Source organism: Pipistrellus hanaki (genome assembly GCF_964339955.1).
Source record: "Pipistrellus hanaki genome assembly, chromosome: 3".
NCBI classification, from domain to species: domain Eukaryota; kingdom Metazoa; phylum Chordata; class Mammalia; order Chiroptera; family Vespertilionidae; genus Pipistrellus; species Pipistrellus hanaki.
The window spans coordinates 25,261,065-25,282,396 of NC_140505.1; the positions used below are offsets into that span (position 1 = coordinate 25,261,065).

The window sequence follows — 21,332 nt, forward strand, 5'->3', positions numbered from 1 at the left end:
GTCTTGATCCGGCATCTAGAAGGGTTCAGGAAATTTGGAGAAGGGCCTTGCATAAATTAATAAAGAGTTCAGAGATGAAACCTAATTTTGAAAGGCATTTGGAGGAGGAGGGGTGGGGTGGCAGAGGAGCTTGGCTGAAGAAACCAAGATCTCCTTGCCTCAGGACCCCTTGCTTTTTATTAACACCATTGTCCTAAGGCAAGGTGGAGATATACACTTCAAAGGGCAGGGTTAGGTACAGAATCCATTGTCAGGTCGGGAATTATCTCCTCTATTCAGGAGTTTGGCCAGGAGGAGGCAATAACATGTAGATTAAGATGCCCTGAGCTGTCTGGCACAAGAAAGCAATTTAATGCATCCTTTTTAGGTTTGGGGAAAAGCCTTTAGCCATTTCCAATAGGCAATAACATATGTGACTCAGCCCTTGTTGTGTCCCCATGTTCCATCAACCCTTTGATGAAACTCTTGAAATTATGACTTGCTGGAACTGGCTTCTGGCAACCTACTTTTAAACCCATGACCTAAAATAATTGAACCAACAATGGCATTTCATTCTCGTATTGTGAAAGGGGAGAAGAAATGGGTCTGGACCCACAAGCAAAATGACCAACCATTTGAGGAGGAGGTGACTTGCTGCCCCTTTCTCATCATGTTGGGGTTCGAGGGGTATCAGACTAGGATTCTCCGGAGGCCAGTCCCTTTCCAGGACCCCCTCTTCCTGCATGCTGGGCCCACACTGCCTGCTCCCCCCCCCCCCCACCACCACACACACACACTCCCCCTTGAGTGGTCTGCTGTGTTTTGATTTTGTTTGTGTGTGTTTGCCTATAACTTTCCGAAACGGTGGGAAGGAGAGACAGAAAGTCTTGGTTTCTGTGAACAAGCACAATGTTGCTTTCAGCTTAAATGTCCACTGGGAAACCTCAATGTTTTCAATGTCATCATTATGGAAAACACAGATTACAGAAGGGAATATAATTCAATGTCACTCCTGGCCCTCATTGGGATTCAATTTGACCTCAGTTTGTCGTGTGTGTGTGTGTGTGTGTGTGTGTGTGTGTGTGTGTGTGTGTGTTTGTGTGTGGTTTTTAAGTCTTGAGAAAAATTGCCTAAGAATGAAGAATCCAAAAAGGATATGGTCGATTTGAGTTGGGGTGGTGGGGTGGGAAAGAGGTTTAATAGTAATAAATGATCACATTCTAGTACCTGGTCACCGTTGTACCTGGGTGTTATTTATTTCTACCCCCTTCGGATTAATACACTCCATTGCCGATTTGGTAGAAGCTCCCCTAGCAGTCTCAGCAGCGCCGGCGTGAGAAGTAGCTACGCCCCGTGACCGGTTTCCCCTTCAATCTTTGATCTTCCCAGCTAAAACCAGCTCGGGCGCCGGGCTGCGGGTGGGAGCTATCGGCCCCGCCCGCCCGGCGCGGCCCCGAGGCCAGTCCTGCCCCCGGCCGCGCGCCCCGCCCCGGCCACCCCGGCCTCCCCGCCGCCGCCCAGACCCGCCGCGAGTCCGGGTGCTGCTGCAGCCGCCGCCGCCGCCGCCGGGATGTGACCTTCAGAGCCGCCGCACGGGATGACCGGAGCCACCGCCCCGCGGCGCCCGCGGCTCGCCACGGCCTCCCCGGCACTCTGACCGCGCGCGCTCCCGGCTCCCGGCTCCCGTTCCCCGGTCTCGGTCCCGGTCTCCGGTCCCCGGTCCCCGGCCTCGCCATGCCGCCGCCGCCCGGGCCGGCCGCCGCCCTGGGCACCGTGCTGCTGCTGCTCCTGCTGGCCTCGGAGTCCGCGCACAGTGAGTACCGCGCGGGGTGCCGCGGCTGGGGCCGATCCGGGGACCCTCTCCAAAGGACCCCGCCGCCCGGGGGGCAAGGGCAGCGCCAGTGCCCGCGTGCCAGCCCTGCCCGTGCGCCCCTGCTCCGTGCGCTCCCGCCCCGCCGCTGCATCCCCGGGCCCGCTTCGGGGAGGACGGAGCGCGCGGGGAGCCCCGGTTGACAGCGCGCCCCCGCTCTCTCCCCTCTCTCCCCCCGCTCCTCCTCCGCGCGCCTCCCCGCGCCGTCCTCCCACTCGCGTCCCGGCAGCCGTGATGCTGCGGGCGCGCGAGGCGGCGCAGTTCCTACGGCCCAGGCAGCGCCGCGCGTACCAGGTCTTTGAGGAGGCCAAGCAGGGCCACCTGGAGAGGGAGTGCGTCGAGGAGCTGTGCAGCAAGGAGGAGGCCCGGGAGGTGTTCGAGAACGACCCCGAGACGGTGAGTGCGGGCGCCGGCGGGGGAGGGAGGCGGAGGAGCGGGGAGGTGTGCCCCTGGCGCTCGGGGATTCCACGCCGGGGCGGGACGGGAGCGGCCAGGTCACCTGAGTGCTGTCCCTGCAGCACTGCGTTTCTGCGAACATCCATCCGTGCGCGCCCTTGTACGGAGTCCCCGAGTTCCTCAGACGTCCCTTTGCAGAGTCTGAGCTGAGTCTCCTTCACGTGGGGACGTGGGGACGTTGCTGCAAGTCACGCCCAGAACTCTTCAATACGGGGACATTGCGTTTGGGAATGTGGAAGGTCAGGAATCTGGGGTATCTGGACTCCGGCTCGCCCTCAAGCCTCTCCTCCACACCTTTTGAGCCCCAATGCTCTAGGTCTAGGTGATCCCCAGGTGCTCCTGTTAGCTGGAGGCAGAAACAGATCTTGGAGCGGGGGTCCCGTGGAGACCCTGCATTCTCTACAGTAGACCCCCAAGGCAGCCACCTTCAGGGAAATATGCCATCTAGGACACCTCCTCAGAATAAACGAGAGGCCGTTTTTAAAATGTAAAAAAAATACCATGGTTATAAAACAGCTTCCTACCTCTCCTCTCCCTTAACTGGATCGGAGGAGTGGAGCTTCTTGATCCTCATGAAGAGGAGTAGAGGGTTTGCCTGAAAGAGGAATTAAAAGATGTGAGGGCTGGGTCCTGGTCGGTGTTGCTCAGTTGGTTGAGAGTTGTCCTGTGCTCTGAAAGGTCGTGGTTTGCTGCCCGGTCAGAGCACATGCCCAGCTTTCAGGCTTGATCCCAGTGGGGATACATGTGGAGGCAGCCTGTCTCACATTGATATTTTCCTCTTTCTCTCCCTCTCATTTCCTCTCTCTCTAAAATCAATTTTACATATATATAATATATTATATATAATCAACTATATATATTATATATAATCAACTGTATATATATATATGTATGTATGTATATATATATATAGACTGAAACGGCTTGTAGCAGTAGGTCCCAAAATATGATTACAGGAATAGTAAGCATACACACACACTCACACACACACACACACACACACACACACCAGCCCTTTTCAGCAAGGTGTTCTTTTAGAAACAGCCGGTGATTGCAGAAGCCTCATGGTGCTGGCTTAGGACATATTTCTATTAATAATGTCCTTGGAGACTGTAGGGCGCCAGGCAGCCAAGTGCAGGCAGGAGCAGCCCAGGTGTGGACCTGGCGTCTGTGCAGGAGCCGTGCGATCTTAGGGAGAGGGGATGTGTGAGAGCATTCGTGGTAATTGTGACCTGAGGGACTCGGTGAAAGCCCTGGGTGTCTGTCTGTTCCGGGGAAAGTGACTTGGGAAAGTAGTAGTGAAAGAAATAGGGTGGACTTACATTACATCACTTTGTGCTGTGAGGTCAGGGTGATTTCACAGCTGTTTTTGGTCCTACCAGGTTTTTTTCTTTTAAAGAATTCTCTGGAATGAAATACATGTCTCATGCAGTCAACGGATGGCTCTGTGTGACCGATGCAGGCTCCTTTTGGACTTGTGTTTCTGATCAGTTGACTTGATAATCCCTTCTGGAAACAAGCTCTAAAACGGTTGACCACCACAGTGTGGTTCTCTCTGGCACCGTTAGCTGTCGCCTCTGCTATGATAGGGTTATTTTCTCCAGCGTTACTGCCTTCAGTGGCAATAGACACACAGTTCCAGCCCTGTCCTATGGAGCAGTTTTGCGGGTCTGTTCCGGCCGCACTGTTGTCCCTTTCCTTTGACAATGAATCCTAATAGCCCAATGACTCATGCCTCTGCAGAGGATTTCTGAAGCTCCTAGTGGCAGAGCTGTGTGCCTGGCCACCCAAGGTCCCTGCCCAGCTGTGAGGTTGTGTGACAGGTGCAGTGTTCTCCGTCCACATGCCTAGCCTGGAACATTCACTCTGCAGAAAGTGTGTGATGGCACTTGTAGGCGACAGGAGTGGAGAGCAACAAGGCTGCCACCCACCCAACCATCCCTAGCTTGCCCTACCCACCCCAGCCCCTGCCTGCCCAGAACAGAAAAACCCTGACCTGGCTTTCCCTTCCTGCCTGACATACTGGGCATTAACCATCATGCCACTCTTCCCAGAATGTCGATCCCCTCTCTCACTTTAATTGCTCTTATGTTGTAATTTTAATTTTATTTGCACGTGTATGGAGTGGAGACAAAAAAAAAATAGAACGTGTTCACTAACCCAATACTTGACTGGTTTGCACATCCCTGTGAGGTCTTGGCCCCCCTTTTCCAAGGCACAGCTGAGCTGCTCCAGTGCTGGGTTGAGGGGTTGAGGGGAGGGGGTTTGTCCTCTCTTACACTCCAGTCCCATCAGAAGTTTGTAAACTTCTTTTCATAGCAACACCTTCTATAACACCCTAGAATTCTGTCCTCCTTCCCAACCCAACCTCCACCCCCAAATACTACATTTTCCCCCCCATCATTTATCAGCTTCCCAAATTGGACTACTTACCTCTGTAACCCGTTAGTCGGATTATAAGCCCCGCATTTTAACCTGCACCTTGCATCCTGTGGAGACCATGCGCTTTACTGTCTGGTTTTGACCCTTGGCTTGTTTTCCTTTTCCTTGAGAGGCAGCGTGGAATGCTTGGGAGGAGCTGAGTTAGGGTTAAGGGTCAGGGGTCAGGGGTCAGGGTTCGGGGCTGATTTGAGTCCCAGCTGTTCTGGTAGGCCAGTTGTCCACTTGGATGTGTCCAGGTTTCCACCTTCATCTCCCTGGCAGTGGTGAGGTCCTCCAAACACTATGCACTGCTAATGTGCCTTAGTGAATATAGCACTGTTGAAAGAGGTAGTCCTGTGAGTTCTGCTTCAAAAAGTTTAGGACTCTCGCTAGGAAATAGTTATTCCTTGCATGCCTAAAGGTAGCTCATTTGCATTTTTTGATTGAGGCTGATGGAGTGACCCAGGATGATGAACACTGGCCTTATTTCGTCTAATAAGTCCCCTGGACCTGGCCGTGTGACTGTCACAGGACCTCCAGAGCCATAGTGTCCTGATGTGAAAGGCCACAACAGAATCGGCACTTCTTGGGTTGTAATCACCTGACCCTCTGATGGGTGTGCTTGTAGGCAGTGCCAGTCCTCAGAGGCCAGGGTCACCTTAGTGCTGATTCCACCTGCCCTACCTTGTTGTCTACTGGGTTAGGATGCTGGAAGCAGCCCGCCTGTCCGCGGTGCCAGGCCCTTTGTAATCACACACCTGCCCGATTTGGGTTCTGCCTTTGGTGGGGTTTGCAACACTGCTCTTTCCTGCTGGCTGAGAATGCAGTGCTGCGTGTTCTGTTCCCATTCCTGGGCTTCTGGGGACCCCCTGGTAGAGGAATCCTCCAGGAGGAACAGGGGAAGCTGGGAATGGGGTGAGGTAGACATGGGCCCCTGGAGCCAGCTCTCCGGACTGCAGACCCTCTTCCAGGAGCTCAGAGGTGTATGTTTGTTGAGCATGCGCTGTGTGCTGGGTGTGCGCTAGGTCTTCCTCTCTGATCTCAATCTTTCCAGACTGGGTTGTTTTCCTCTTTGGGACAAGGGAAGGAGTCTGATCTTCAAAGTTCTTCTTGCCCAGGCTGGTTTGGCTCAGTGGATAGAGCATCAGCCTGCGGACTGAAGGGTCCCAGGTTCAATTCCAGTCAAGGACACATGCCGAAGGTTGCGGGCTCAATCCCCAGAAGGGGGCATGCAGGAGGCCACCAATCAAAGATCCTCTCTCATCATTGATGTTTTCATCTCTCCCCCTCCCTTCCTCTCTGAAATAAATCTCATATATATATATATATATATATATATATATATATATATATATATATATCTTAAAGCTCTTCTTTAGCAGATAGCTGTTAGTGCCATGGCTCTTCCTCATTTCTGGGGCTATCACACACACCAGCTGGAAAGGAAGGGACTCTCGGGCATTCTGGTCACCTGCTTCCCTCCTGGGGACAAACTGTCTCCCACCCACATTCTTTCTGGCCCCAGGAGAGTGGCCAGGGCCCAGGAGAGTGGCCCAGGCCACCTTGCCGCTGAGGCTGCTAATCATGTTTGTCCTCTCCAGAGCCCAAGGGGTGATTACATTCCCTCCTTATCTCGTTTCCTTTGGTGTTGTTACTCTCTGTTCCTGGCATTTCCCTCTCCCCTGCTTTTCCTTGTTCTAGCGCCCTGGGCAGTCCATCCCCCAGCTGTCTCTGCAGGGGTTCTCCTGAATTCTTCCCAAAGGTCACCCGGGCCAGCCCAGCAGGTCACCTTCCTACGTAAATCCCTTAAGGCAAGTGGTTCCGGACGCCTTAAAGACACCATCTCAGTAACCACTCTCTGCTTTCTGAAAGGATTCTCCACAAAAGGCTTACCCGCCCGACCTGCTGTCCGGGTACACGTCACCACCTGGCAGCACCTGCCCCTGCCCCTGCCCATCAGCTTGTTGGAAAAAATTCCAGGCTGCAGTTTCTTATCCCACCACCCGGTTTAATTTGAGATACAAACAATAATATTTACACTATTCTCAGCTGGCTAGTGGCACACCCTGAGGACTTCATTCACAGCATGCTTGGCCACTGGCCTGTGCTGGAGTGCATTTGTGTCTCTGTCTCTCCATCTTTGTCTCTGTCTCTGTCTAGCTGCATCTCTCTTTTTCTCTGTCTGTCTCTCTTTGTCTCTAGCTTGGTCTCTCTCTGTCTGTCTGCCTCTCTGCCTCTCTCTCTCTGACTCTGTTTCTCACTCTTTCTGACTCATGTCCTATCTCTCTCACCCCACCCCCAGCTCTTGCAAATGCCGGGAAATACAGCTGTGATGGGTTCTCTGCCGAGCAGAGTTTCGGGGGGCAGTCAGTTTCAGAGCTGTGTGCTTGAACTGCATCTGCATCCCCAGAACACCTGTCTTCCTGAGATCCCAGGTTCTTTGGGGACAGCTTGGGGAGGAGCACCGCCATACAGAAGTGAAAGCCCCTCCCTCAAGTTACCCCATTTTGGGGTGGCCTAAGGGATGTCTTGGGGGCAGAAGTGGGGTTCCAGCAGGAAGGTTGGAGGGGGACCTTGTCAGCCCCAGTGACTTGCGTTTGAAATACAGGACCCTGAGCCGGGGTGGTGACACCTTGGCTGTGACATCCAGGATAGCTGCTGCTCACCTGCGCCTTCCTGCCCCCCACCTGCCCTCTCCGTCCCACTCTACCTCCCCAACACACACACACACTCACACACACACACACCACAGACTCACAGATACATACAGACACAGCTTGTTGGTAGGAAAAAATTGTGAAAGGCTACATCAGAATTGGCATTTATTGGGTTGCCTACACATGCACACATATGCATGCACTCAGTTACATACACCCACACTGACACACAGTACAACCCCACAGACACATAGACACATCTACAGACACACACACTCACACACAGGCACATACTCTTCTCTCTGCAACTGTAGATACTGAGCCCAGATCCACCACCCTGTGCGGCCCCTGCCCCCTCTCCTACGGGTTCTGCTGCTTGCAGAGCATCCTGATTGCAGAACGAGTGGTTCTGCTCCCACTGGCCGCTCTGGGCCCAGGCCTCCTCTCCTGGGACCTCTCCCACTTGGGCTTTTGCCACTGGAGGCCTGAGGAAGCCGTCACAGGGGCTGGGCTGCTGAATTGTTGTTCGACCGGTTGTGCTTTCCCTGGAGTTGGCTCCTGCACAGCTCAGAGGACGTCTGGTTAGACCCGAGCCGGCACCCACAGGTCCCTGGCACCCAGGCTGCCGCTCGCTGGGGGTGGGCCTCGAGCGAGATGCAAACCCTGCCTGGCTCCCCGCAGTCGCCTTCTGCTGTCCCTGTGCCTACCTATGTTTGTTTTAATCCTAGGAGCCTGCAGGGACTTAGCGCCAGGCTCTCCAGAGTAATAACAGGCCAGGCCCATAAATTACACCTCATCCTTGCCAATGGGCTCAACATCTGCGGAAAACCAATTAAAGGCATTTCACAAAACACCGAACGCCTGTCTTTGTTATTTAGGAACAAAACACCCTTTTAAGAAACCGATGCCGATGGCCCGTTTCTTGAAATTCCAAGGGGCTTGGCCAGGACGTTTCAGACACTTCCCAGGTGAACAGGCTCCAGCCCCACCGGCAGGTGTCCCAGCTCCTTCACGCTCCGTTCCCCCTGGCTTCTCTAAGGTCACGCCGGAGCTGTTTCTGTAGTGCAGCGTCGTTTGGGTTAAGGGCTCGTATTTGATGTTGGAGATCCTCTGGGCCTCCTTGGTGGTTATTATCGGCCAGTGATTTCATTGCACACCTGGTGCACATGCCTTGTGCGTTTGACCCTGGCACGGTCGTTCATTAAAAGCTCTGGATTAATTTTTAAAGCGGAGTTGGAAGTGGAAGAAGTTCAGAAGGACGTCATCAGTGCTTTATCTCCCTCCGACAGGTCTGCTTTGACTGATGGCAGGGATTCAAAGTGTAATATTCCCGGGAGATAGTAACATAGCACTGTTGTACTTTTTAATACCATGCTTGTTTTCTTGGGCTTTTTTTTTTTTTTTTTTTTTTTTATAGCAGCTGAATTTTTTTTTTTTTTTTCTGGTGTTAGTGCCCAGGATAATAAAATACATTTTTTCCCACTTTGGTCTCTAAAGCCTGCAATCTAATTTTTCAAAGATCTCTTCTTGGAATGTTGGGCTCATTGGAAATCACACGGTTGGGCCCCGCCCGCTCCTGGGCGGGGTGCCCTGGTCACTGCCTCAGCCTCACACTCAGCGGCCCGGCCCTGGGCCTCCCTGGGGCTGGCCAGGGCCTTCTGCCTGGGCTGGCTGGGTGACTGGCGGCTGCAGGTGCAGCCTGCCTGGAACCCCGTGCTGCGGACACACATTTCTTTAGCACGACGCCTCAGGAAGGAATGGGAGGCTGCCGAGGAGGGTCCTGTTGGCAGCTGTCCAGGGGCTGACAGAGGCATGTGGGTGTGTGCTTCCCTCCTGCCTCATCGGATAGCAAGCTCCTCAACTTCAAAGGCTAAATCCACCGTTGATGATGCACGAATCTGTTGCCTGGGTCTGCACTGTGTGCTTGCTACGGCCGTCATCACCAGACGCATTCTCCGAGTTAACCTTGCCCACGTCGCGCTTACCGCATGCACGCTGTGGCTTAGCTTGGATCCAGGGAGGCACCCAAGTGCTCGTAAATTTCCCCCTCTTAAGCTAGGAACAAGCAAGAATTTCGCAGGAATGTTTGCGGCCGATGAGTCTTGGGCATCCTCTCGTTCTAAGCACTGCCGTGAAGCCGAGGCCCAAGAATGTATGAAGGGACTTGTCCACGTTAGCTCAGGAGTGGGAGGACTCAGATGGAAACTCAGGTCCCCCAACTGCAAGTTTGACATGCAAACGCTGAAGGGATGGAGACCTTCAGAAGATGAGCGTGTATAATGGTCTATACAACCGGCTAGATGGTGACTTCTAGAGAAAAATACCTTTGCCCCCGACTCTGGCAGGTATTTTATTCTATTGTACGTGATGGGAAAATGCATCGTTTTGTTTTTCCCAAAGAAACATAAAAGGAGAAGTGCGATTTTTGCATTTGTGATGTGGGTGTGTCTTCCTAGCTACCTGCCCGGTTTCCCTTAAGCAGAGCGAAGTGTGCCACCCAAGGGGTGAAGGGGGCGGGGAGGTGGTCACGGGCTCTCCTCCCGCCACCTTAAGCCTGTGAGCTGTGGGTGGGTGCCAGCGACGCTCCCCACCACACTCCCGTCTTTTCCTCCCTCACACTGGTTTCTTCCTCCTTCCCCATTTTGGTCCATGCTGCTCAGCCTCTCAGGCCTTGAGTCAAAGTCTCACGTCCCCTGTGCTCTCCATCCCCTCCCGCCACTGCCTGTCATCAGCGGCCTGGTCCTGAGGCCTCCTCCTGGGCATGTCTCCTGCGTATCGCCTCTCTGACTGCCCTGGGCCTTCAGGGACAGGCTGACATTCCATCGCATCTGTAAAGCTCCCCTTCTGGCCTGTCTGCGCCCAGTCACAACCCCCAACAAGGAGCACAGCCGCTCCCCTGAACCTTTTGGGACCAAGCCCAACGCTCTCACCGGGCCTGTCGAGGCAGCACGCCCTCTCCAGCGCCCGAGATCACGCAGGCCTCTCCCCTGTCCAGGACAGACGGGATTTCCCGCTCTGTTTCTTTGCTCCAGCCAGGCTCCTGGCTGTGTGTGTATTCTACCGGCAGGCCCCCTGCTTGGGGCCCTCGGGGTGTGGTCTTGGATTCCAGCAGGTGGACAGCGCTCAAATCTCAGCCCAGGGGCTGTGCAGCCAGGGCAAAGGCTGGAGCTCTCCAAGCTCCACACTTCGCTGGAGATGGGAGTGGCCGCCTTATGTGACTTGGTGAGGATGACATAAGCAAAGGGACTACAGCTGATTCCTCGTTGGGGCTGTGGCCAATCAGCATAAACTTACAGCTCTGGGGTCTGACCTCGGAATGGGTCCCTGCAGCTAAAACCAAGGTGTCCCACTGCTGCTTCCTTCGAGAAATTCCCAGGGAGAATCCATCCTCACTCACTTTTCAGCGTCTAGAGGTGCCACAGTCCCTGGCTGGCAGCCCCTCCTCCACCTCCACAGCTGCCATTTCTGGTCCTCTCTCTGCCTTCTGCCACATGGGAGGATAGTATAGGCATAATTTGAATAAGGTTCTGTTGGTTCGCCCCTGTAAATCTCATTTCCCCAACAAGAAGGTGGCTGGCCAGCAGGCAGGGCCCACCACCACGCGCTGCTTCCTGCTCCTTCCTGTCAGCACGTCTTCCTCGCCCAGAGAGTGACATGGCTGCTTTTGGCCTTGCGAACCAAGGAGTTTGCTGAGCAAAGCTGTTGAGGAGCAGCCAGCGCTGTGCAAAGCGAGAGAGGCTTTGCCAGGAGAGCACACGAGTGCAGGGAGAGAGGCCTTTGAAAGGGACTCCAGTTCAAACACATCATCTTACACAGTGAGTATAAAAATTAATCTTGGGGAATGAAACCGTAACATTTGTAGGAACAAATTTGGTCCGTCTCCTACTTCATAAAAGTCAGAGTATAAATGCAATTAGGCACTAAATGTTTAGAACAAAGGGAGATGGAAGCAAGAATTTGGGGAGGGAGCCAGGCACAATTTTTCCGAAAACAGTGATTTTTAGAATGTTCTTCTGACCATAAATGGAGATATTTTTGCAAACAAACAAACAAACAAAAAGTGTGATGACTTTGTCCACATTCTCTTTTTAAAAAAATACATTTTATTGATTTTTACAGAGAGGAAGGGAGAAAGATAGAGAGTTAGAAACATTGATGAGAGAGAAACATCAATCAGCTGCCTCCTGCACACTCCCTACTGGAGATGTGCCCACAACCAAGGTACATGCCCTTGACTGGAATTGAACCTGGGATCTTTCAGTCCGTAGGCCGATGCTCTATCCACTGAACCAAACCGGTTAGGGCTGTCCACATTCTTAATCATCAGGTTTTTCTCTTGGAAGCAGCCATCCTATGACACTCGCAGACTTCTCCTTCTCGTATTGTTACTTGGCCTAAACCCTGATGTGTCAATGCCTCTGCACTGGGTGGCTCCCAGACGTTCTCATGAACTCATGAGAACGTCTTGACCCTGAGTAGATTTATGATTAATTTCACTTTGTGGTGATTACAGTTCTGCTGGCACTCATTTGTCAAATTCAGCTAGCCTGGTATTTTCTGCTGCACCCATTTGAAAAATGTAAACAAGGAGATAGAAGTGTATTTCTCATGTGAAAGGTGGGAGGAAGGCTGAGGAGTGCCGCTCAGCAGTGCCCACAGACACACGTGACCTGTTCCTGCTCTGCTATCCTGGTGCGTGGCTTTTGTCTTCAGAGGCTCCTCACACGCCTGCCAAGATGCCGGAGCACCAGACATCCCATCTGCACTTCAGCAAGGAGGGTGGAGAAGCACAGCTCCCCTCCCCCAACCCTCTTTGCTCAGTTTCACATTGTGCTCAGATCTTATTGGCTAGAATGTAGTCACATGGTCACCCCTCGTTGCAAGGGAAGCTGGGAAAGTAGTGTACAATGCAGCTCTAAAATAAGCCCAACATTCTGTTACTAAGGATGGAAGGAGTATCTCTGGGTATCTCTGCTACGGGGAAGAGGTATTTGGGGACAAACCTCTTTTATGTGGTTCATTCCTGTGAATAGTTCCATGCCTGGTGATAGACACTGTAATTAGCTGTGTTTGAGAGTTTTTGCACAGCCGACCTCTTACACAGGTCTTGCCAGCTACACTCACACAATCTGTGCTGTACCTTTAAATGCAATACTTGGTGGAGGGACCAGCCCTCCCCTCTACTTCCCTTGGTGTCCCACGCTGGGCCTGTGCAGTCACCTTCCAACCTGCAGCTGCCAATGAGGGGAGGGCTGCAGCCCTCATCCTTGGAGGCCCAAGCGTGGCCAGAGAGGAGCCCGGGGACTCCACTCAGGCCTCCTTGCAGGTGCTGGGTGCCCATAGCACATGAGAGGCACATGTGCACTGTCCAGAGGGACAGGCTGTGGGCAGGTACGGGTTGCAGCGAACGTGGTCACTGGGAATTAGTGAGGGGACCAGAGTTTTCACATGCCCAAGCGCCTCTGCTGTTCATACCAGAGCCCTGAGCATCCGGAAGAGCATGTATCATCTCCCATTGGTTACTCGTGTTCCAGTTTTGTCCCATCACTGGCTATGAAAAAGAGCCTGGAGAACTTGGCTTTCCCGTGGGCTACAGCCACTCCCGAGCTCCCTGCTGGTGTAGGCCCCTCTCCCTGCCCCACTGTGTGCCCCACCGTGTGTGTGAGGCCCAAGGGGATGGCTGTGGAGGAGGAGGAGGGGTGCCTGGAGCTGGGGACTGCATGCCGCACGGGCCCTGCAGTCAGGGACGGGCTGAGCCTCTGCCCGGTGGATCCCCACGGGCTGAGCCTCTGCTCGGTGGATCCCCACGGGCTGAGCCTCTGCTCGGTGGATCCCCATGGGCTGAGCCTCTGCTCGGTGGATCCCCATGGGCTGAGCCTCTGTTCGGTGGATCCCCATGGGCTGTGCCTCTGTTCTGTGGATCCCCATGGGCTGTGCTTCTGCCTGGTGGATCCCCATGGGCTGTGCCTCTGCCCGGTGGATCCCCATGGGCTGAGCCTCTGCCCGGTGGATCCCCATGGCATGCTGCTCACTGAGCCAACGCAGCTCCTGGGCCTTAGGCCAGGGTTTATGCCCCGACCAACTTGTGATGCAGGTGGGGCCGGCTCTACATTCTGTGTTTGGTGCCTTTTATTCACTTTTTATGTGTGTTTGTGCTAGCTTTGCTTTTATTCATGGTTAACCCTCTCCTAGATTACCAGGCAAATTAGCACATGGTTTATAGCCCTCTCCCACCCCAAATAAATCTAACGCACAAATTAGGATAAATTGTCACCAGGTTTTATGACCCTGTGGTTTCAGTAACCACATTCCCCTTAGGTGTGGTTCAGTAAGGAGAAATGAGTGCGGTTTTTCTATGAATAATGTGTTGTTGTTTACACAACAGTAGAACTCCTTATTAAACCATACTACGCATAACTATAAACTAAGCGCTATTTTGAACAATATGATACACCTTGCTGGGAAGTTGTGATTGTGTACATGCTTATGTATAATTAGGTTCCTTTACTCAGAGTTTTTCATTGTTTTCAGTTCTTTCTTAACCTAATGATGGGTTTCCTAAACCGGAGTGCACACTTGTTGCGGTCATTCTCAGTCTTTTCTTTCGGAACCAACACCTCTCCGTTTGTGACAAAGCTCTGTGGCCTTTGCTCTCCCTCCAAACCCAGAAAAACATCATGGCCTCCTCCACCCTCTGGTCCGAGAGGTTTCACCAGCGCGCACCTGGCCCGGCCTCTTTTCGGAAGTTGGCCAATCCCTGACCCAAAGCAAGAGAAGGAAGTGAAAGCAGGCATGCCAGGGCCCTTTCCATGCTGGCAAAGAGAGGCAATCCCCCCTGACCATGTAGCTCTGACCTCCAAACCTGGCCTCTGTCACATCTGCTCTGAACCTCATCTTTGCAACCGTCACGCACGCTGAAATAGCAAACTTGCTTTAACAGGTTTAAGAGTTTTGTTTTTTAAAGTCACATCTTTATTAGAACTTGGCTTTCTGAAATCTCATCTGAGTGCATCTTAGCAAAGTGTCCCCAGCACCACCAGTCCAAGAACTCTACCCTCACGTGGCACTGCCCAGCCCGCCTCTTTCACAATCAGCGAGGCGGGAGCTCTGGCCACGCATCCGAGTGAAGGTGACAGATGAGACTGTGCCAGGACCAGGGTATGCAGCTGGCAAATATGTGGAAGAGCAGCGCCACGCCCTGTGTGGGTGGCCCTGGGGGCACCTCTGCCTATCAAATGCCACGCACCAGCTCCCGTCCATGCTCTTTCGGGACGCAGTGTGCCATCGGGAGCCCTTTCTAGCTTCATGGCCTCAGTCACACGCCACCGCCCCCATCGAGCCTCAGTTTCCTCATCTGTGATAATGGGTTAATACAAAAGACCTTCCTTGGACGTGGTTGTGAGAATCAAACAAAATAATGTAAAAATGTGGGATGTGATCAGCATGCAGTTGACACCCAATATCTAGTGGCTGGCGTTGCTTAGTCAGCCACGTGGTTCCATTAAGGGGGGGAATTAGGGCCAAACTGCCCCAGGACTGGCCCAAAAAGGGAGATCAGAGTGGACGTGGTGGGGCTACTTTGAACCAGCCACAGCCTGAAGGGCTTCCCAGCAGTCCCTGCTGCTCGCCGAGGGAGGGCAGGTGGCTCTCATATATGGCTGTCCCCTGTGCAGTGCAGAAGCCTTAGCTTGCGTTGATGGACAAGAGACTCCTCGCTTATACCCTCCATAACTCACCCAGCACCACTTTGGTTTACAAACACAGTACGTGCACATCAGTGCCCATGTGTGGATAGTCCCACACGGTCTCCACATTTCCGTGAGAACCCCTACGTCCACAAGGGCCTGCCTAAGACCTGGCCAGCCTTGGGTTATTTCTCATCCCCTGAGACACTTCGAGTGGCGCCTTTTAAGTTCGCTGTTGCTGGTTACAGAAAGTCTAACCACAGTCACGGTTCTGCAGAAGCCGCCTGGGCTGTCCCCTCTCACTTCCCCCGTGCCTCCGTCTTCCAGGCAGGAAGTGGCTTTCTGGGTGGTTCTCACTCTGCTGGTCCTGTCACTGAGTCATCTGTGGAGAAATTCTCCGCTGTCCTCAAACACCTGCTCCCCGAGAGTCTGTTTCTATCCACTGGGGAGACAGGCGAGGTTCGGTGAACCAGCTGGGGACGGTGTGGTGTAGGAAGCCTCAGATTGTGCCAGTAAACTGTTGCCCTTTTTCTTTTTCCGCAGGAATACTTTTATCCCAGATACTTAGGTAAGTTTAAATCACTGCTTCCTTTAGTCGTCATGAAGGCATAGTTGGGGGATATTTGTTACATGTCAGAGAAACAATGGGTCAGAACATCACTGACCAAGTGATTCCTGGAGGGAAGGTTGCTTAATTATATGGAGAGTTTGAAACTATCCAGAGCACGTGGGTCAAAACACTTATGTCTTTTGTACCATGATGATCCATGCTAACTTCACCTCAATCCAATGCCATTATCTGCAAACCTCTTTTCTGCTCTGAGTCCAGGCTTAGCTTATTATTTGGGAATATGACTGATTCAGCAATTCTCAGACTTTTTTATGTCAGGACTCTGCATTTCTGACATGACTGAGGATGCCAAAGAGTTTTTTATTCACGTGGGCTGTATGTATTGATATTTGCGATGCTGGTCATTAAAACTGGGAACATTAAAGAACGTTTTTATTTCATTTGAATAAAACGAATGCACAAGTAAACATTCTTGGCCCCCGAGCAGAGATGTCATTGTGTGAGGGTGGCTCTGCTGGACGCTGGGGGGAGAGTGAGAGTAAAGGGCAAACGACAACTGAGTCCTATCAGGGCGATGACATTGATCTCCCCAACAGCCTGAAGGGCCCTGGGTTCCCCTGAGAATTCTCCTTTAACTAATACAGTTTTAAGATAGTTTGGGATGCATATCGCTTACAATGAGAGAAATGTATTCTGGGTCTTCCTCGCTAATTTTGTAAAGTCCACGTGGGTAAATGTTCCGCTGGCCTTCCATTCTCTCAGTGGTACCTCCTCTGGGTCCATATCTGGCAACAGGCCAATTGGACCGGTGACCGGCCCTGAAAAGCTCGGAATCCACCTGCTTCTGGGCATTCTGTTGGTCTCTGCTGGCCTCGCTCCTGGGTATGCGAGGTTTGTTTCCTGAGGCCAAGGATGACCTGTTATCCCATGAGTCCACCCTTTAGGGACCATCTGTTGCCGTGCCAGTGTCCCCTAAGGCAGGGAGAAGTAGCAGGGACAACGGGAAGGACCAGATGAATCGGTTCAACACCCGTTCTGCACCACTTCAAGCTTCTGGTATCCCAGGATGCATGTGCTCAAGAGGCCAAGCCTCCCGTCCCCATCCCCTTGCCTGTGCGGAACGGCCAGTGTCCTCCGTGTCCAGCACCTCAGACAGCTTGACTTTCACAATAAGGGCAGTGTTTCCAAACGGGGGGTCCATTTGAAATGGAAGTTTAGCTCTCTGACCATGGTCAGAAAACGTACTGAATGTTCTCAGTGATTATTCCGTACACGGGCAGAGGGAACCCACCAGAGGAGCTGCGGACAGTGCGTGTGGCCACTCTCTGGGTGCACAGTCTGCCACTCGCTGAGGGCACTTCCCTGGGTCAGTGCTGAACTATTCCGTTACAGTGTATTAACCAAAGCTGAACTGCATGATTGCTGGCGGACTGTCGCACTCCGGTCAGCGTGCATAGTCTGCTTTCCCAGGAGTCCCGGGAGGCTGTAGCACTGTCTCTAAAGCCTGTTTCACCTCCTGACTGAAGAATGACACGCCTCCCGTTTCTCTCTTGCAGACTGCATTACTAAACATGGATCTCCGTACACAAAAAACCCAAACTTTGTTCAGTGCGTTCAAAGTAAGTCCGTCTCCTTTCTGTCTTCCTCAGAGCCCTGTGAGTTTGGGTAACTTTAAGCTTTGTGGTGGTTTTTGGGGGGTCTTGAATGTTTCCATGATCTGAAGGGGCTGTCACGCCTGCCTGAGGTCTCCCTTTTCAATAAACTGTCTTGTTCAAGCAGGTACGTTTTGGTTTTGAATCAGCGAGAAGCACACAGGGTATAAATTGTCCACCTTTCCCGGGGGTGTGAAGAGAAAGCACATCCCTGGCCCTGCCTCCCAGTGGACCTGTCAGTTCTCTTTCCCAGAGGACACCCCGGTACCAGCTCTAAGAACACATACTATGAGCAGTGCCACGGGTGGCTCCCCCTACACATGATCTGACCCCACTTTTGCCACCAGATACTGTGGAGACCTCCCATATCAGTACATACAGAGCTGCCCGCTGTCAGCATTGGCCGTGGGTGAGGGGCACAATTTAACCAAGTGTACTGGTGGACTTTTAAGCTATTTCCAGGTGTTTTTTTTTTTATTATTATAAACTAAACCAGAATGCCATCCTGTACCTTTGTCACCTCTCACACATCTAAGTATATCTGCAGAATAACCTCCCAGGAATGGAATTGCAGAATCAAACCTATGTTTATTTTTCCTCTTGACGAAGGTCTGACCCTAATCACCCCCTCAGCAGAGGGGTGAGCAGGAGTGACCATCCCCCATGTTTTCAACAATCTAATGTATTTTTTTTAACTTTTCTTTTATCTTTTCCAATATAAGTGGTGGAAAATGGCGTTTGGTTTTATATTTTACTTTATTCAGTCATTTCCGTTTCCGTTTTCCTTACTAATGGGTGAAGCAACCTTCGTGTCTTTTAGGACCTTGTTTTTCTTCTGTGAACAATTTGTTCACATTTTTTACCTATTTTTCTCAGTTTACAGGAGCTCTTGATTAGATTTTTGCAAATTTGCCATTTGTACCAAAGGTAGCAAGTATTTTTTACTCGAGTCACAATGCTTCTTTTTATTGTTTTAATTTAACTTATCATATGGTAAAAATGCTACTCTCGTTGCATGAATTTTAACCCACTCATAGAACTGTGTAACCACCTCCGCTGAGCTGAGCTCAGGGCCTTCCTTGGTCTGAGTGTTTCAAAGTACAGCCCATGTTTCTGCACCTGTTCTACAGGTGAGGAAAACTGGGCTTCCAAGGGCACAGCCAGTCGGAACGTAGCAGGACTCTTCCTGTACTTGGTGTCAGGCCTGCCATTGCAGGGATAGCCTAGAAGACTGGCCCGACCCAGAGCTGCTCGTAAGATCTGCCTGGCAGGGGCTCAGGGGGTGGGAGGGCTGTGGTATCCAGTCACCCTCCTATCCACATGCCGGCCCTGTGCTTCACCTGACTTGCTCCCATCACAGACCCCAGCCCCAGCCCAGATGAACAGAGGAAATGATTGATTTAATCTGGAAAAGAGAGTAATGCCAGGGCAGAGGCACCTGTTAACTCAGAGGAGCCAAAACCATGGCCATGCATGGAGGGAGACCTGTAGCAAGCCCCTCCCCTCAAGGTTAAACCATAACATCAGCCTCTCTGGGGTCAACCATGACCCTATTGGGGCCTGAGGCAGATGTGGGAGGAGGTCAGCTTTGTGTCATTTTGTAATGCCGGTAGTCTTAATCCAGCATCTAGAAGGGCTCAGGAATCTGGAGAAGTGCTGTGTGTAAATTAAATAAGAGTCTAGAGACGAATATAATTTTGGAAGGCATTATGGGGAGCAGAGAAGACTTAGCTAAAGGAACTAAGTTCTGCCTTGTCTCAGGACCCCTTGCTTTTTATTAACACAAATTGTCCTCAAGCAAAGTAGATATACATCAAAGGCAAAGTTTAGTATACAGAATCCACTGTCAGGTTTGGAAGAATTGCCTATGGCTGTTCAGGTGTTTGTCCAGTAGGAGGCAATAACATGCAGATTAAGATGCCCTTAGCTATCTGGCAGCAAGCAATCGTTTTATGGATCCTTTTCAGGATTGGGGAAATGATCTCAGCCAGTTCCAGATAATTCAGCTCTGCTGACATGCAGGAATTGGCTTCCTGCAATTTTGGAGTTTTGTTTTTACTGTAGTTAGCACTTTTCTGTCCATTTGTTAAATCAGTTTCTTATTTTATAATAATGTACTCAAATTCATTAGGTTGTTTTAGTTCCTGAGTTTTAAATTGCCCATTTTTTTTTTTTTTGAGTTTATAACCAAGTTATCTAATGTTTTATGTTTAACTGGAATTTCTCCTGAGGGGGGAGGAATCTGGGTATGTTCATGTTTTCCCAGATAGCAGCCCCTTGTCCCAGCACCATTTTTGTAAAATCCCTGGGGTTTTGCTCAGAGAAAGGCCACCACAATCCTGGGCCACACTGTTCCTATGTGAGAGATTTCATGGCATTAAAGTGACTTAAATTGTTTGAACAACAAAGGTGAACTCTTAATGGGATTGAGAGTTTCTCTCCTCCTGGGTGGCGGGCAGCCTGGGAAATGAGGAAGGAGGGAGAATCTCAGAGCTGTTTCCTGAACTGATGTTTAGAAGGGAGATCTCGTGCAGCTGCTTCTTATGCCGGATGTTTTAAATGCAGTTCCTAGCAGCTTAAGAAGCTGCCTCCATGCCTGGTCTCTCTGGCCAGCCCAGGACCCAACTGACCCTGAGCAAGCCTCTCACCTCCCTTCCTTCCTCAGGCACTGGACCAGGGCACTGGGCTTCTCAGGTGGCTCCTGGGCATGACAAGAGTCTCTGAAGTCTGAGGCCCTGCACTAATGCATCGGCTGTCCTTGCAGGGGGATACTGTAAAGACTGCAGGGAGTTGGGGTGTCATTCAGGGAAATATGCACACCCTATCTGTGGGCCCCAACGATGTGCCTTCTTAGCATGAGTGCATATGGGGTCACTTCAAGCAACTTTGCACTATTTTTATTGCCAGAGGATTGAATGGGTAGAATTTCTCCATCACTAGTGGGAATGGGGTTCTTAGATATATTGAAAAAAAGGAATTTTCTAAGACTTGCAGGGGAGAAGGAGTGGTTTTTATTTGTGTGGAGTTACATCCTCAGTTTGCAAAGTGTCACGTCCCTTAATCCAGTCCTGGAAAAGTTGTAGCTGGGACTCGAGCAGAGCCAAAAGCAAAGCCAGTGTCCAGAGTTTCCGTTCCATGGTGGAGCAGAGTCCGACGTAGCATCAGGCTAATTGCCATCTATAAACCATTGTGTGGGTCCTCTGTGGTTGTAAGCGACAATGGTGATGTGGGAGAGCATGCCCCCTGAAACAGGAGTCCTAAGAGAGCGAGAGAGGGAACTTTCTTTGCTCTGGAGTTGTTTCTCAGATTTTGAACCCTTGCAGTGATGAACATACATACAATAAACAGATCATGTATTATAGAATACATCATGCCAATTCTGACCACTGATACATTCCCAGGTGTGACTGACAGGTAAGCATCTTCCCACGTCACCTAGACCTTACTGGGCATGCATCTATTGTCTAGTCCAGCGTTTTTCAACCGCTGTTCCGCGGCACACTAGTGTGCCGCGAGATGTTGCCTGGTGTGCCGTAGGTGCAGACAAGACAAGAATTTTATAATTTTTCACTATTTTGTTTACTTAATATTTCATAATAAAGTAATTATAAAATACTTTCTTTGTGTTTATTTGATTCCTATTCAAGAGAATTACTTTATATATAGTTAATATAGGCACAGAGTTAAATTTTTTAACATTTTCTAATGGTGGTGTGCCTCGTGATTTTTTTCATGAAACAAGTGTGCCTTTGCCCAAAAAAGGTTGAAAAACACTGGTCTAGTCCATCCAACGATCTACAGGGAACAGACTTGCAGAATGTTAACTACAGCTTCCTGACAAAGCTGTATAAATGGCATGCCTATATTATCTAGCCTTCCCTTTGCTCCTTTCTTGTTAAATAATAACTAGGTTACAGTACTAGAGACCTGATGCATGAAATTTGTGCAAGTGTAGGCCTTCCTTCCCCCGGCTGCCAGCATCGGCTTCCCTCTGGCACTCGGACCAGACTTCCCTTGCAGCCCTGGCTTCATTGGGAAGGT

At 51.3% G+C, this 21,332-nt stretch overlaps 1 protein-coding gene across 1 annotated transcript in view; it reads left to right on the forward strand.

Moving 5' to 3' along the window:
- The first annotated feature begins 1,475 nt into the window (after positions 1 to 1,475).
- Positions 1,476 to 21,332, forward strand: part of GAS6 (growth arrest specific 6) — a 46,718-nt gene continuing 26,861 nt past the window's right edge. The window contains exons 1-4 of the mRNA XM_084879838.1: positions 1,476 to 1,792; positions 2,079 to 2,245; positions 15,612 to 15,636; positions 17,196 to 17,258. Coding sequence (XP_084735964.1) covers positions 1,714 to 1,792; positions 2,079 to 2,245; positions 15,612 to 15,636; positions 17,196 to 17,258 — 334 coding nt within the window. The 5' untranslated portion in view covers positions 1,476 to 1,713. The remainder of the gene's footprint in view (positions 1,793 to 2,078; positions 2,246 to 15,611; positions 15,637 to 17,195; positions 17,259 to 21,332) is intronic.